Source organism: Rhodamnia argentea, chromosome 6, assembly GCF_020921035.1.
Source record: "Rhodamnia argentea isolate NSW1041297 chromosome 6, ASM2092103v1, whole genome shotgun sequence".
Lineage (NCBI taxonomy): Eukaryota > Viridiplantae > Streptophyta > Magnoliopsida > Myrtales > Myrtaceae > Rhodamnia > Rhodamnia argentea.
The window spans coordinates 9,152,227-9,165,532 of NC_063155.1; the positions used below are offsets into that span (position 1 = coordinate 9,152,227).

At 44.3% G+C, this 13,306-nt stretch overlaps 3 protein-coding genes across 7 annotated transcripts; all 3 read right to left on the reverse strand.

Annotated features, from left to right (window-relative positions):
• Positions 1 to 875: 875 nt before the first annotated feature.
• LOC115733089 (protein DELETION OF SUV3 SUPPRESSOR 1(I)-like) lies at positions 876 to 2,718 on the reverse strand. Of its 3 annotated transcripts, none has more exons than XM_030663760.2 (3): positions 2,605 to 2,718; positions 2,302 to 2,411; positions 876 to 1,283 (listed from the first exon to the last, which is right to left on the reverse strand). In XM_030663760.2, the coding sequence occupies exons 2-3, from the start codon at positions 2,390 to 2,392 to the stop codon at positions 1,153 to 1,155; spliced, it is 222 nt and encodes a 73-aa protein (XP_030519620.1). In that variant the 5' UTR covers positions 2,393 to 2,411; positions 2,605 to 2,718; the 3' UTR covers positions 876 to 1,152. The 3 variants fall into 3 exon arrangements, with proteins under 3 accessions (XP_030519620.1, XP_048135888.1, XP_048135889.1); XM_048279931.1 differs by having other exon boundaries at positions 2,302 to 2,428; positions 2,603 to 2,672; XM_048279932.1 differs by having other exon boundaries at positions 2,302 to 2,428; positions 2,509 to 2,630.
• Positions 2,719 to 3,536: 818 nt separating this feature from the next.
• On the reverse strand, positions 3,537 to 5,807 carry LOC115741399 (U-box domain-containing protein 18-like). The gene has a single exon (XM_030675265.2). The coding sequence runs from the start codon at positions 5,730 to 5,732 to the stop codon at positions 3,720 to 3,722; it is 2,013 nt and encodes a 670-aa protein (XP_030531125.1). The 5' UTR covers positions 5,733 to 5,807; the 3' UTR covers positions 3,537 to 3,719.
• Positions 5,808 to 8,039: 2,232 nt separating this feature from the next.
• On the reverse strand, positions 8,040 to 12,861 carry LOC115741400 (aldehyde dehydrogenase family 2 member B4, mitochondrial). 3 transcript variants are annotated; one of them, XM_048280822.1, is made up of 12 exons: positions 12,678 to 12,861; positions 12,519 to 12,610; positions 11,858 to 11,992; positions 11,595 to 11,737; positions 11,335 to 11,488; positions 11,020 to 11,249; positions 10,359 to 10,448; positions 9,383 to 9,556; positions 9,160 to 9,297; positions 8,870 to 9,007; positions 8,717 to 8,778; positions 8,040 to 8,501 (listed from the first exon to the last, which is right to left on the reverse strand). In XM_048280822.1, exons 2-12 carry the CDS (start codon positions 12,583 to 12,585, stop codon positions 8,228 to 8,230), a joined length of 1,605 nt encoding a protein of 534 aa, XP_048136779.1. In that variant the 5' UTR covers positions 12,586 to 12,610; positions 12,678 to 12,861; the 3' UTR covers positions 8,040 to 8,227. The 3 variants fall into 3 exon arrangements, with proteins under 3 accessions (XP_048136779.1, XP_048136780.1, XP_048136778.1); XM_048280823.1 differs by having other exon boundaries at positions 12,519 to 12,593; positions 12,671 to 12,861; XM_048280821.1 differs by lacking the exon at positions 12,678 to 12,861 and having other exon boundaries at positions 12,519 to 12,664.
• Positions 12,862 to 13,306: the final 445 nt, after the last annotated feature.

Sequence of the window (13,306 nt, forward strand, 5' to 3'; positions counted from 1 at the left end):
CAGACCCCAAGTCCAAACTTAAGGAAGCGGAGGCAAGAAAATAAGCAAGAACAGATTTTAACAAGACGACATAACAAAGTTTTAAAACGAGCCGAACCAGCATCTCTATTCCCGACAGAGATCGAGGGTGACGGTCTTCGCCAGCCCCTCCCAGAACCTCCTGCGCACGACCCACCAAAGAGAATGACAAACTGACCGTACAAACCCACACCATACATCGACACGCCGCTTGGTCTCTCGGGCGAGATGTTAGGAAGGTTGCCCAAGATACCTAATCCTTCGTCATTTATAGTTGCACCATAAGTTGCTCTTGCAAGGCGGCAAAAGTACAGTTAAAAAACAAACGCTGTGCAAACAAAGTACCCCAACAGAATGATGCAGAGGCCAAGGACGATTAGCATATCCCCAGGCACAGTTTCATGTCACATCCCAAAGTGTCACCAGACAACCAATCAAGCGACCCTCTACGATGCACATGATGTTACTCCCAATCCCGCGTATTCAAAAATATGAAACGAATGGAATCTTCAAAGGACGGCAGATCTCTGCACCAATGACAACATGCAACTCCATGTAGATCTCCTCAATAACTGCCACTTTCTTTATGCGGACAGTTCATATCAATCATCACCGGATTGCGCACATGCACAAATACAGACAAACAGATGGTCAAAACCTATGACCCCTAATTGATTAGTCACTACATTGCAGGACAAGCACTCTGTCTGTGGCAGATTAAGAGGAGTCACCAGCAGCAGCAGACTAAACAAAACATCACTATATAGTATTCCCACATACTAGCTCATCACAACTTTATGATTTCACACTAATTTAGAAGCCCAGAAAATTGAAGATAGACAGACACCACTAAAAATTATATTGCTATAGACCCACTGAATAGGATCTGAACTCGTGCGCTTTTGATTGCTTCTCAAATCCTCATCAGAAGACAGAGAATTGAGTTCTCTATCAGTACAATTGTGCATTCGAGCGAAGCACTGCTCGAAGGCAAATCCTGTTCACAATTCCATTTCTTCAGACTCAGAAGTTTGCTAAAATTCTCAAAAAGGGGAAAAGAAAGAGAAGGCAAGGAATCATCTTTCAAGTTTAGAACGAGAAACATAATGAAGCAAGCATATTTCTCCAAATGTCTCAGTTCTTCTCAGCATTGTTTTCAAGCTCCCTCCTCAGCTGCAGCGAAAAATCATCATTAACATCATCATCATCCCAGTCATCTTCCCACTGCTGAGTCACTTCTTTCCCTTCTTCCTTATCCTCCCATTCTGTCAAATATTTGGGAACAAAAGCCAATTTAGGAATTGAACGGCAGTCAAGATCAGCAAAGAGGATGACAAGGAGAACATTAAATTAAACAAATCGAGGGGAAGCTGCTAGTGATTATAAAAAAAGAAAGATGATGAGCTATTTAACAGCAGTGGAATGATTGAGCAAAAATAACAGCAAGAATCTAGATTTAGAAAGAGGCAGGAGCAAGCCATGAACACTCAGAGTAAGTAAGATCCTAAAATATTCTAGGACCTTCCCTCCAAACAAGCACAAATCAATCTGGTCTGGCCCTAAGACATCAAATAAATGACACCTTTGCCAGCATCCTGGCATGAGCAATTGCCAGTGACACCTATTAAGCATTTGTATCTGCATAGAAAAACCGTTATGAGAAGATTGCCCTCATAAGCTTAGTAACCGAAATATTCTTGAATCCCAATATTATAATCGCCTGTCTTGTCCGACTAGAGACAAAATGAGATTCTCGAAGATGGCAATTTTCCGTACCACTCCGGCAGAATGTTCAAAATGTCTCGGCGGCCTACAACTTTCAACAACAGCATGCAAATAGAATACCGATTTTCCGACGAACTCTTGTATACTTCAAATGATTGATCGAGCATACAAGACATAGGTAATCTCCTGAGACAGAAATGCGACACTCCTCACTGACTGACACACAAACCAGTATGACCAGACAATCAAAAGGAGAACGTCAAAGTTATTTCAACATGCTGCAATAAATAACAGCTAGGTATTACTTCAACAATGAAATTCTCATCCCTCATCCTTCAGAATCTCATCATCTGCGCTAAAGCTACAAATTTATCTCCTTTGTGGCGATTCTTTATAGCTGAATTGCGAAAGAACTAACCCCCCCTCAAACCGAGTTCAGTCAAACAGCGCTATCACATTTAACATTCCATTTCTCCCGCATGAACAAGCTCGCAAGTGCTCGAACCATGGGCAGTGCCTAGGTTCTCAACCAACGCAAGAGGTCCGCCAAGTAAGTACCTTCGTTGATTTCGAACTCCTCGAACTCATCGTCGTCTTCGAACAGATCCATCTTCGCCTCTTCCGTCGCGGCTTTCGTCTCGGTCGCCATTTCAGCTCAAGATCGGAACCTGCAAAAGGCAAGAAACAGTCTCAAGCTCCGGGTCGCGATTGCAGTCGACGGGGAAACAATCGCAACTCGAGCAGGCAAAATTAGGTCAAAGACTGACGAGCGAAATCGTCGAGAAGAAGACCCAGATTCAGAGCGAGAGCCAAAAGGAATCGGACTGAAACAACAATCGATCGAAACGATCGCCAAGCTACCTCTTTGAATCGAATCCCTAATGCTAGCGCCGAAGCAAACTCCAACTAGCCTGGATCACAGAGCGGAAGTCCTGGAGAGAGAGATTTTTCTAGATCATACGAAGTCCTCTCTTCGAGGCCCATTGGACTTCACCATGAATGGGCTGGGCTGCGTAGATTACGGCTTGGCCCAAGAAGAGAGATGAGGCTTGGCCCTCAAGCAAATCAAAAGTAGAAATTTTGCAAAGACTGAAACTTTGGATAAAAAGGTAAATTTTTTTTTTAATAGAACTATTTTCTTCTTATATGTAAATAATAACAGACATATTTAAGCCTCCATTAAGACAGTGACAAGAAATAGAAGACGATCAACCGATCGAGATTGGATCGTATTTTCATGGTATAATGACATAAATGGTCTTTGAGTTTTGACTTAATGTGTAATATGATCCATGAACTTTTAATTTGTTCAATATGATCCTTGAAATTTTAATTTATTTAATGTGATTCCTAAACTTTTAGTACATGTTTAACTCAATTCTTTGAACTATATGAAAATATTCATTATTGTCCTTCCATTGATTGAAGTTCGTGGACATCGAATATTCTCATATAATTCAATAACTAAATTGGACATGTACTAAAAGTTTATCAATCATACCTAACAAATTAAAAGTTGGAAAATCACAGTATACATTGGGCTGCAATTCATGGATCACATTAGACAAATCAAGAGTTCATAGACCGCATTACACATTCGATCAAAATTCAAAGATCATTTATGTTAATTTCTCAATTCACGTGGAATCTTGACTGTTACCGCGAATCCCATTTGCTTATATGTCTTCAATGTCTCACGAACAGTGCAGAGATTACGCAGACTCGTGTTCGGTTACTTGAAACAATTCGTGCCAAGAATGCAATCTCCAAGCTATTAAAAAAGATGTCTTGACTTTATTCAACATCATCTCCAAATACAATCAGACTTATAACAAATTGGGCGTTTCTGCCTTATTCTGCAAGAAAAAATGAAGGCTAGCTCCTGCAAAAACTGAGCCAGTGTCCTTTACCATCATATCTATTTACATGGGGTTTCTCTAGATTGTGGTCCGGCGAAGGCGGCGGCTCCGACCAAATCACGAGAACCGACATCTGTTCCTCTCATTGAAGTTGAGCAAGATCTTGAGGAGCGACCGCGCCTTCTTGCTTGCGTGCGACGTCCCGTCGGTGAGGAGCGAATAGAGGGATGCAGTGAGCGAGGAGTCCCTAGCCAGCACTTCGATCGTGTCGCTCCCTCCGTTGCTGCACAAGGCCAGCAAGATCGAGACGCTGTATTCCTTCCCGGGCTTAGAAGCGGCGGACTGCAGGAAACCAATGATCAGAGGCAAAACCGGAGTCCGTAGTATCGCCACGGTCCCATCGGCATTCTCGGCTAGAGAAGCGAGAACTGCCAATGAATCGACTATGAGATCATCTCTTTCCGAGGAAGCAAGGACGTTCACCAGCAATGGAATAGTTCCCGCTGCTATGACTCTGCACTGGTTCCCGGGATAAAGAAGCAGCCCGAAAATCGCAACCACCGCATTCTGTTTCCCGCAAGGCTTTCCGTTTCTGATGAGGTCCACGAGAGCTGGGATGGCGTCCGGTGTTTCCCCGATCAATTTCCGGTAACCCTTCACAGAAGATAGATAAAAAATTGTCGCGGCAGCAATTTGCCTTGCTTCGAGGCTCGACCCTTTCCTTAGAACGGACAGGATGGGGCTCAGTCCGCCGCAATCGACAATTACCCTTTTGCCGCTAGTATGCTTTGAGAGCTTCAATAGAGCCGCTGTCGCATTCTCCTGAGTAGCTGCATCAGCCGAAGACAAGAGGTTCAACAGCGGCAACACCGTGCCGGCTTCGATCAGGCATGTCCTATTGAAGATGTTCGACTTTGCAAGCAGCCGGATTTCGTAAGCAGCCTTGTGCTTCTGCTCAGTCGTCCCAAAAACCAGCCTCCTTGCAAGAAACTTTGAGAGTTTTTTCATCGCCTCTGCAGCCACCGTGCTTCCCGGAACAATAGTCCTCGTGATGTCACTACTTCTCCTTCCAGAATTGGCGAGCGAGATCCCATTGTCGGCGCAAAAATGTTTGATGAGCTTCCTCAGAGCCGAATTCGGCACTAACTCGGTGCTCGCGAGCCTCTCTCCCGTTTTCGGGCAGGTAATGTTCCCAGCCTTGAGCCATCTTTGGATCGACGACCGGTCGTAGGTTTGTCCCGTGGAGACGGTCACAGGGTCGGTCATCAGCTCGAGCGAGATCGGGCATCGGAAGTCCTCCGGGTTCAAGCAACTGAGAGTCTCCAAGTTATGCGTGACATCTGATTGCTGGGTGCTCCTGTGATCCAGAACTTCAAACAGAACCACTCTGCAATAGCTCATGAATGCCATCAAACTGCTCAGCAATGGAGCTTCTCTCTCCTTACCCTCCGAGCACTCGAAATTGATCTCGCCCTCCAGGAACTTGATTTCCTTGTTGCAGTCGCTCCAGCTCCTTATGTCAAGATAATCGAGAACCCGCTCGATCACGCCTCTGTCCGGCTCGATCCCTTTATCGAAGTAAAGGAGCATCGACCGGACTTGCCTCATTGTGTACTCGTCCCGGCTATCGAGCTCGAAGTTTGCCCGCCTCGCCTGCTTCGCCACCAACTCGACCAATTCCTTCACCTCGCCGCCGGCGTCGATGGAGTCCAGGGGCAAGACGTCGAGCGCCGTGCCGATCGCCCGGGCCAGCGCCCGGAACTGCGCGGCGACGAACTGCGACCTCATCAAGATCCAGACCCGGGCGCCCTCGCACGAGCAGTCCTCGAGCAAGAACCTGATCTTCTGGAACGCGGTGTGGAGCTCGGAGAAGCAGAGGACCGCGGAACACGGGAGGACCGGCCCGCGTTCACGGACGTCCTCGAAGAACTCGAGCAGGATCCGGGACTGCCGGACGGTCTCCCTGGCGTTCCGCCGCTGCGTGACGAAGAGTTCCGATTGGAAACCGCAGATTGCGCGGGAGTGCGCAATGAGAGAGTCGGTGAGGATCGCCGGCTCGACGCTCTCGCAGGGACGAACTGCGGGGAACGACAGGATCCGGCGTTCGGCGCGGTCGAATTTTTGAATCATTGGAACAAACAAAATTATGAACTCTCTTTGGATTTTCTTTTCCCGGGGGAAGCTCAAGTTCTGAACTTGAAAGATAACAGAAAGAGTGTTCCTTTCGGTTATAAGAAGAACTAGGAAGGGGAAGAGAGAGAAGAAGGGGGGGTTGGATCTCGGTGGACACGTGGCGCGAAGATGCGGACCTGGCGTGTCCAAGGTGGAAACTCGTACTGGGATTTGGCGCGAAATATCCCTGGACACGTGTGCCGGTGACACGTGGAGGTCCGGCGTTGGGCAGGTGCTGTTTCTTGGATCTTGTTAAATTATTTTCTTTTGGGGGAGATGATTATGTCGTGGATTTGTTTTATTTTTAGATTTTTGTGGTGCGCGGGCCCCGCGAGGCCGACCTCCGACACGTGGATGAATGGGGCGGTGACATGTTCCCGAAGTCAAGGGGGACGTCAGTGCATTGAAGGCGAAGTAAAGTGCAGCTGTCGGTTTTTTTTTTTTCTCTCTTTTTTTAAGGAAATTAAGTGAATTTTTTGGGATGATTAAGGAACATGATACGCGTGGTTACAAATAACTTAGGACGTGCAAAACAATACTTACGGAGTAAAATTTATGCTCAAAAAATATTTCTGGAGCAAAAAATTTATTTGAAAACTCAACTTTTAAAGTAGAAATCCGCCTTATTACGAAACTTTACTTTTTTATTTATTGAGTATTTTTTATTTTTTTTAGAAGTAATTTAAAGGCCATTTAAAGAAAAATCAATTTCTGCTCATGAGTAAAATAAAAAAAATCAATTTTTGATCAAAAATTAATTTTTAGAGTAGAAATATTATCACGTGCGCACCCTTAATTGATAATTTTCTGTGAGTAATTTGGTTTCCTTCCTTGTCGGACAGGCTGACTAAACTGGAATGGAGAAGCAAAAGGGTGACTCAACATTGTCTTTTCTTCATCAGGTTTGGCCGACATGAATTAAATCAATAAATAAAACATTAGCACAATTTGTCGCCTTTCGTTGGAAAAGTTGGAAACCAACATTCATCTTCCACTAATTTTTTTTTTTTTTTTGGGGTTAGAATCTTCCAATAAATTTGGTATACACAACAATCGATATTGGAAAAGCACTAAACCGACGAGAAAGCAACTATGTCATTAGATGTGAATTACGGACGTAATTACAACGAATTCCCGTGGGCGATGTATTGTCCATTCGACATCTATTTATGATGAATAAAGCAAGAACGAATGAGCTCGATTGAGTTCGACATTGGAGACTGTTAAGTTTTAGCAACTTTAATATCGTCGCATCTCGCCTCGTTGCTTGGAATCACACCCATCCCATCGATGCGATCCACGTGCACAAATGATATTGCTCGATATTGTAGTTGAGATGTGACCCTTTTCTATTGCATGGTATCAATGCGAATATTGAATTTTTTTTTTTTTTCTGTCCTATTTCTAACTCGGTTGTTTGTTACTTTTACTCTATCATTATAGAAAGTGGAAGTCAAACCCCATAATTAGATATTAGCATTTTCATTTTCAATTCTTTTATTAGTAGAGCCGTATGCCAATTGAAAAGGGCAAAAAAAATCTTAAAAAATCCTAATTTGTCACTTCAAAATTGTCATGGATTGAGAGACAGCGGAAGGGGCTAAATTTAACAAATGGAGTGAAGGGTTTTCAAGGATGTGGTCATTAGGAGAGACACGTCATCCGGGTTGTGTCCTAATCCCACAGCGCAAACCTTGATTACCACATAACAACTAAAAAAAGACAGGAATCTAATCAACTGATTCAAGAACAGCTGCAGATTTCCTCTCTCGGACAGTGACCGATGTAAATGGACGGCCATTTGACGTGGGCCAATCACGGACTGATCAGTGTCTCACGCGGTATCTTCCCTTTCACATCGCCAATGAAACGAAAGTTCATGGCTCAAGTCAAGCTCAAAGCAAAAGGATTTTTATACCTAGTCAATCTTTGGGTGCTAATGAATTGTGACAAGGACAGGTTTTGGCATCGACCCACCTGATGAATATCATCGCAGGTCGATTCAAGCAGGTTTGGCAATCTGATTTTGTTGGCAAATTAATGGCGGGACACGGCTTGGGCTGAGCTTTTCTCACTGGATCTGCTTTGGCCATTGAAGGGGGCCTGAGATTGTGTTGAAGCATTGTGCGATGCTTTTGTGCTGAGACCAGACCGGACTGGCCCGGCGGGTTCAACTGGGTCGGACCACAGCGCTGTCTCGGTCCGAAAGAAGGTCGATGCCCGAGCAGTTCGATGTTCGGACATGATTGGAAAAAGATGAACAGATTGGACAGAGAAGTAGCTACACTACATATGGGCTCAAAAGGTCTTTTAGGATATACTTTCATCACCGAGAGAGACAGGAGACGGCATTATTAACTCAGAGACAGTTACTAACAATACACGCACAATGTACGGTCTCACTTGGTGTTTGCTGTGTTTGGTTTCAACAGTTCATTTTGCTGAGTTTTACGTTACAGCCAAGCCGGATCCTTTAACGGCATGACGACGGCTTTGACTTGCAGATAGTTATTGAGGCTGTAGATCCCCTTCTCCCTTCCTATCCCACTCATCTTGTAGCCGCCGAACGGGATCGCCGCGTCGAAGACGTCGAAGCAATTGATCCACACAGTCCCGACCCTCAACGCCCGTGATAGCGAGTTGGCTACGTCTATGCTCTTAGTGAAGACGCCCGCAGCCAGACCATAACGCGTAGTGTTGGCCCTTCGGACGACTTCGTCGAGGTCCCTGCTCAAGGGAATATAACTAGTTACACAGTGCTAAACGGAAATTGAACTGAGAACAAGATGGACAAATACAGGGAAGGTGTTTTGTAAGTGTCATTTTACAGACTTTAGAAAACAGAAAATAACTCATTGAAGTCTATAATGATAGTCGAGTATTATTCATCCAACATAAAGGAGCAAGCTCCGCAATATGTAGATAGAAAGCTCTGCACTCACTTGAATTTCAATATCGATTGCACAGGGCCAAAGATCTCATCATTTGCTATCAGCATATCATCCTGAATGACAAAAAGTCTCGCATAGGGTTACCAATTAGGTAACACTTTATTGATGGACAAGGGAACCAGCAACACAGTGACCGGGCAATACCTGGACATTCGAGAAAACTGTTGGCTTAACAAAGAAACCTTTGGAGCCCAATCTCTCGCCTCCACATTCAAGAGTCGCATTGCCATCTATGCCAGCTCTTATGTACCTAAGCACCTTCTCGAATTGCTCCACATCAATCTAGGAGATATGACATCACGAGGTCATAACAGCTTCAATCGAAAGCTCTAAGCACAAACTCTGATGTAATTATGACAGACTGTATCGAAACAGCAAAGCTGCAGCAAGCTTTCAGGTCATATACTAACTGAGAGGTTTGAAAGGGTTCGTACCTGAGGACCTTGTTCGATACCCTCCTTGAAAGGATCACCGACACTACGTTTCAGTGCCCGAGCTTTTGCCTTCTCTACGAACTCGTCATACACTCGTTCATGTACATATGTACGAGACCCAGCACAGCAGCATTGCCCCTGTTTATATATCCCTTCATTCATTCATCTATGGCAACTTCATTTTCATCCCATCTAACTGTCACAATACTAAGATCAGACGGACCTGATTAAAGAAAAGAGCAAAGTGTGCAAGCTCCACGGCTTTATCAACATCAGCATCTTCACAGACTATGAAAGGCGACTTGCCTCCTAGTTCCAACGTCACAGGCTTCAGATTGCTCCTTGCAGCCAATTCCAGGACAACCTTGCCAGTTTCGGTCGATCCAGTGAAGGCAAGCTGCATGGCAGAACACAAGTTTTTTGGCCTTAAAAGGTGCATATGCCCAAGCTCGGAGTATTCATTTTGCTTTCTCAAAATTACGAAATGAAGCTAGATGATGTGCTATCATGGAGCCTAGATGGGCTGACATTCTTGGATGAGAATCTTTTCAAGCTACGTAGCTGCTATAAATTCATACCAGTCCATAAAAAAAATGCCAATCTACTATGGATTGAAGTTAAACATTTCAGCTTTATGAAGCAAGTAGGCATAAGATCTCAGAAAGAACTCGCGATATTCGTATTTCCATTAGGAGAAAGAGGTGATTTGCTAAAAGCCATTGTGAAGGAATAGGCTGTCTTTCTCATCTAGAATCCTTTGATCACTTCCTTCTAGAGTACAATGCTTACGTTCATGGAATGGGCAGGTGGACAATATTCATGGGGATTAGTAGAAAAGAAGGTTTGGATGCCCGTGATATCCAATAAAAAGTAGGATGCTTCGCCTTAAATCAGAATACCACGAAAAGGATTATTTTTATGCCATCATTCGAAAGAGGGGTTTTTTTTCTTTCTTTCACTGTGTTGCACAAGAATCCTGAAACATATCGTAGAAAAGGAGAACTTGCATGTTAAAGATCATTGAGCGCTCCAGCATTACATCGACACTGCGGCATATCCATTCCTCATATTTTCTTCAAATTATAATACCTTAACTCATTATACCAAGTACTCGTAAAATTTGCTTATATATTTGAATTTTCTTTTTCAGATTACCAAGCAATCCCAGATAGTAATTTCAGTGGATTGGTCTAATATACCTTGTCTACATCCATATGGCTTGCAAGAGCTGCACCAGCTGTAGGACCATAGCCAGAAACAACATTTAGAACACCAGGAGGAAGTCCAGCCTATCACAAACACAATCACTTCAGTAAAGTAAGAATGAACCTTGGCAAATGAGAGCTCTCTTGTGCGAGTAAGAGCTCCTTGTATAATTTGAAAGGTAATTAAAACAGTCTGTTTGTTTGGCTTTCTGCAAGAGTTACATCCTCGTTTTTCAAAGTTAAGATACACTGATTATCTTTCCACCTATACTGTAAGAGCTAGGCATTTTCTTTTGCCAATCGGACCAAGACTTGACCTGAATCCACGCTCACTGCTTTAAAAATTTGGACTACAAAGACACAATGCACCAATAAACTAAATCGGCTGTGACATACTCATTTGCGGAGGATTCATCTAGCAGCTAAACCCAGACTGAGTCTGGACTAATATCTAAAGTGTCTCAAGATACCAGCTCTCAACTAAATTTTCTGTGTAGTCTGATAAAGAGTGGCAATGGCCATGCAGACCTCAGAGACTTATGAGTTGTAAACAGAAAAAGTTCCAATCAAAATGTATATTAATATCGAAATAGGCTCAGCCCAAGTCTGGACAAATTATGCCTCAGTGTCTTGAGAGAGAGAGAGAGAGAGAGACCTCATGGAAGAGTTTTGCAGCATACAGTGCCGTCAAAGGTGTTTGTTCTGCAGTCTTTAGGACAATTGTGTTACCACATGCCAATGCCGGTCCAACTTTCCAAGCGAACATGATAAGAGGAAAGTTCCACGGAATGATCTGCCCAGCAACACCAATTGGTTCATGCAATGTTTGCACATGGTGATTTCCATCGGCCGGGACTGTCAGCCCATGGATTTTATCGGCCCAACCTACAATAGTAGAAGAAGAATCAGAAACATTGACAAGACAGGCTAGTCAATGGTAATGGCGTAGAAAGAACGCATCATTCCTTACCAGCATAATACCGAAAGAGACGCGCCAGCATCGGCAATTCAGATCTGGCAGACTGCTCATAAGGCTTTCCACAATTCCATGTCTCCAGAGCTGCAAGCTCGTCGTTATGCTTTTCAACCAAATCGGCGAATCGCAGCAGTATTTTCGATCGTTCCTGGAGGCAACCGCAGGTACACCATCAAAACATGTATCAACTCAAGATGTAACAGCTGATGGATGTAATAGATGGAAAATCATGGCTGTGAATTTTTCAATCTCACGTAAGGAGTCATCTTTGGCCACGGTCCTTCATCGAAAGCCTTGCGAGCGGCCGCCACAGCACGGTCAATATCTTCAGCATCGCCCTCGGCAACATGAGCAAGGACATCCCCAGTACGAGGATCATACGTCGGGAAAGTTCTTCCTGAGATAGAATCAACTTTCAGATCTATGTCGAAACAGCTACATGCAGGAATCCTATCTGCGAACAACAAACCAAGCAATTGAAGCTAACGCCCATTACTTTCCAATTAGTGTTACTTACCTGACGCCGCATCCAGGAAGCGCCCATTAATCAGATGCTGCGTGTAACTTACTTGGACGGGCGGAGCAATCAGCTCTTCGACTGCAGCTGCAGTGCTGTAGTTGCTGGTGCTACTTCCCAGACAATGGTTTCTCCCTAATCATACAAAAGAACCAACAAGCAAGCAGAACTCATCACATGAGAAATGAATACGAAGAAAAAACTGAGTATAGTGGAAATAAGAAGGAGAGAGAATTGAAGCTAATGGCATTTACATAACAATTTGATCAAGAGCAGATAAAAGACGATTACTGCTCAAACCATGTTAAAATTGCTCCAAAAGCTAAACTCTTTAGAGAACAACACAAGTCTCAGTTAACATCAAATCCTTAACAGAATCCATTTCTTGGAACCGAAATCTCACAAATCTCCAGGCCAATTTGGGTCCGTGGGACCACTTATTACAGTTCTTTCTTCCAATTTATGCAGTCCCCAATCAAGAAACAACATCAGAATCTACGAAGCCAAGAGTGGAATCAGACTAGACGTTCGTCATCTACCTTGTGCGCCATGCAGGGTGAGAAAGGAAAGGACCGGACAGTCATAGGTTTCAGAAACTAATTCCTACTGAACCCTTTCTTTGAAGTGCCTTGCTAAAACTCAGTAATGAGAAGGTGGTCACCTGAAGAGAGAAGCCGCGAAGCAGAGAGTGAACGAGTGAGCAAGGACGACAACCTGCGAGCAGCCATGGCTCACTCTGCAAAACAGAGTAAACTGTATAGGTTTCCCGTTTCGGATGCAAAAGGGAAAAAGGACAGTTTCTTCCTTATTAACAGAGAGCAGGAGCATCTACCACACACGTTCTTATCTCGTCTCGAGACCACCTTTTCCCCTCGAGACTGGGATAGCCTTCGTCATCAGGACTCTCTGCATGAAAGTCCAAAACCCAAAAAGGCAAGACGGGTCAGAGACAAGAAACTTGGACACCGAATAGACCTGAAGAGCGCTCTCTCTCTCTCCCTCACGTGGCGTTTAGTGTATCGTGGCTTCGAAAGGTGGCGGGCGAGAGAGACGGAGACTATCGCTTCCTCGCAAGAAAGCACACTAAATTACGTTTTCCAATCGAACAACAAGAATGTCGAGCGACATCATCCACAATTCAAAACTACCCAGCACTTCATCTCTGTGAAAATCCACGCACGGACGCGGACAAAACGACAAGTGAAGATCGGGGAGGGGCACGGAGGTATGGTAGTAATTAGCAAAATTGCTGCTCATGCAACCAGTGGTCTGGTCTCCTTCCTATACAAGTCAAAAACAACTTGTGAAGGTCCATAACACGAGCGAATCCCATTCATAACTTAGTCATGGCACGGTCACCACCTACAAAAAGTTGGCACCTAGTTCATATCGCCATGTCGATCGACGTAAGAATCTCGATTTATCCCCTTTCTTCCACTTTTTATGTTC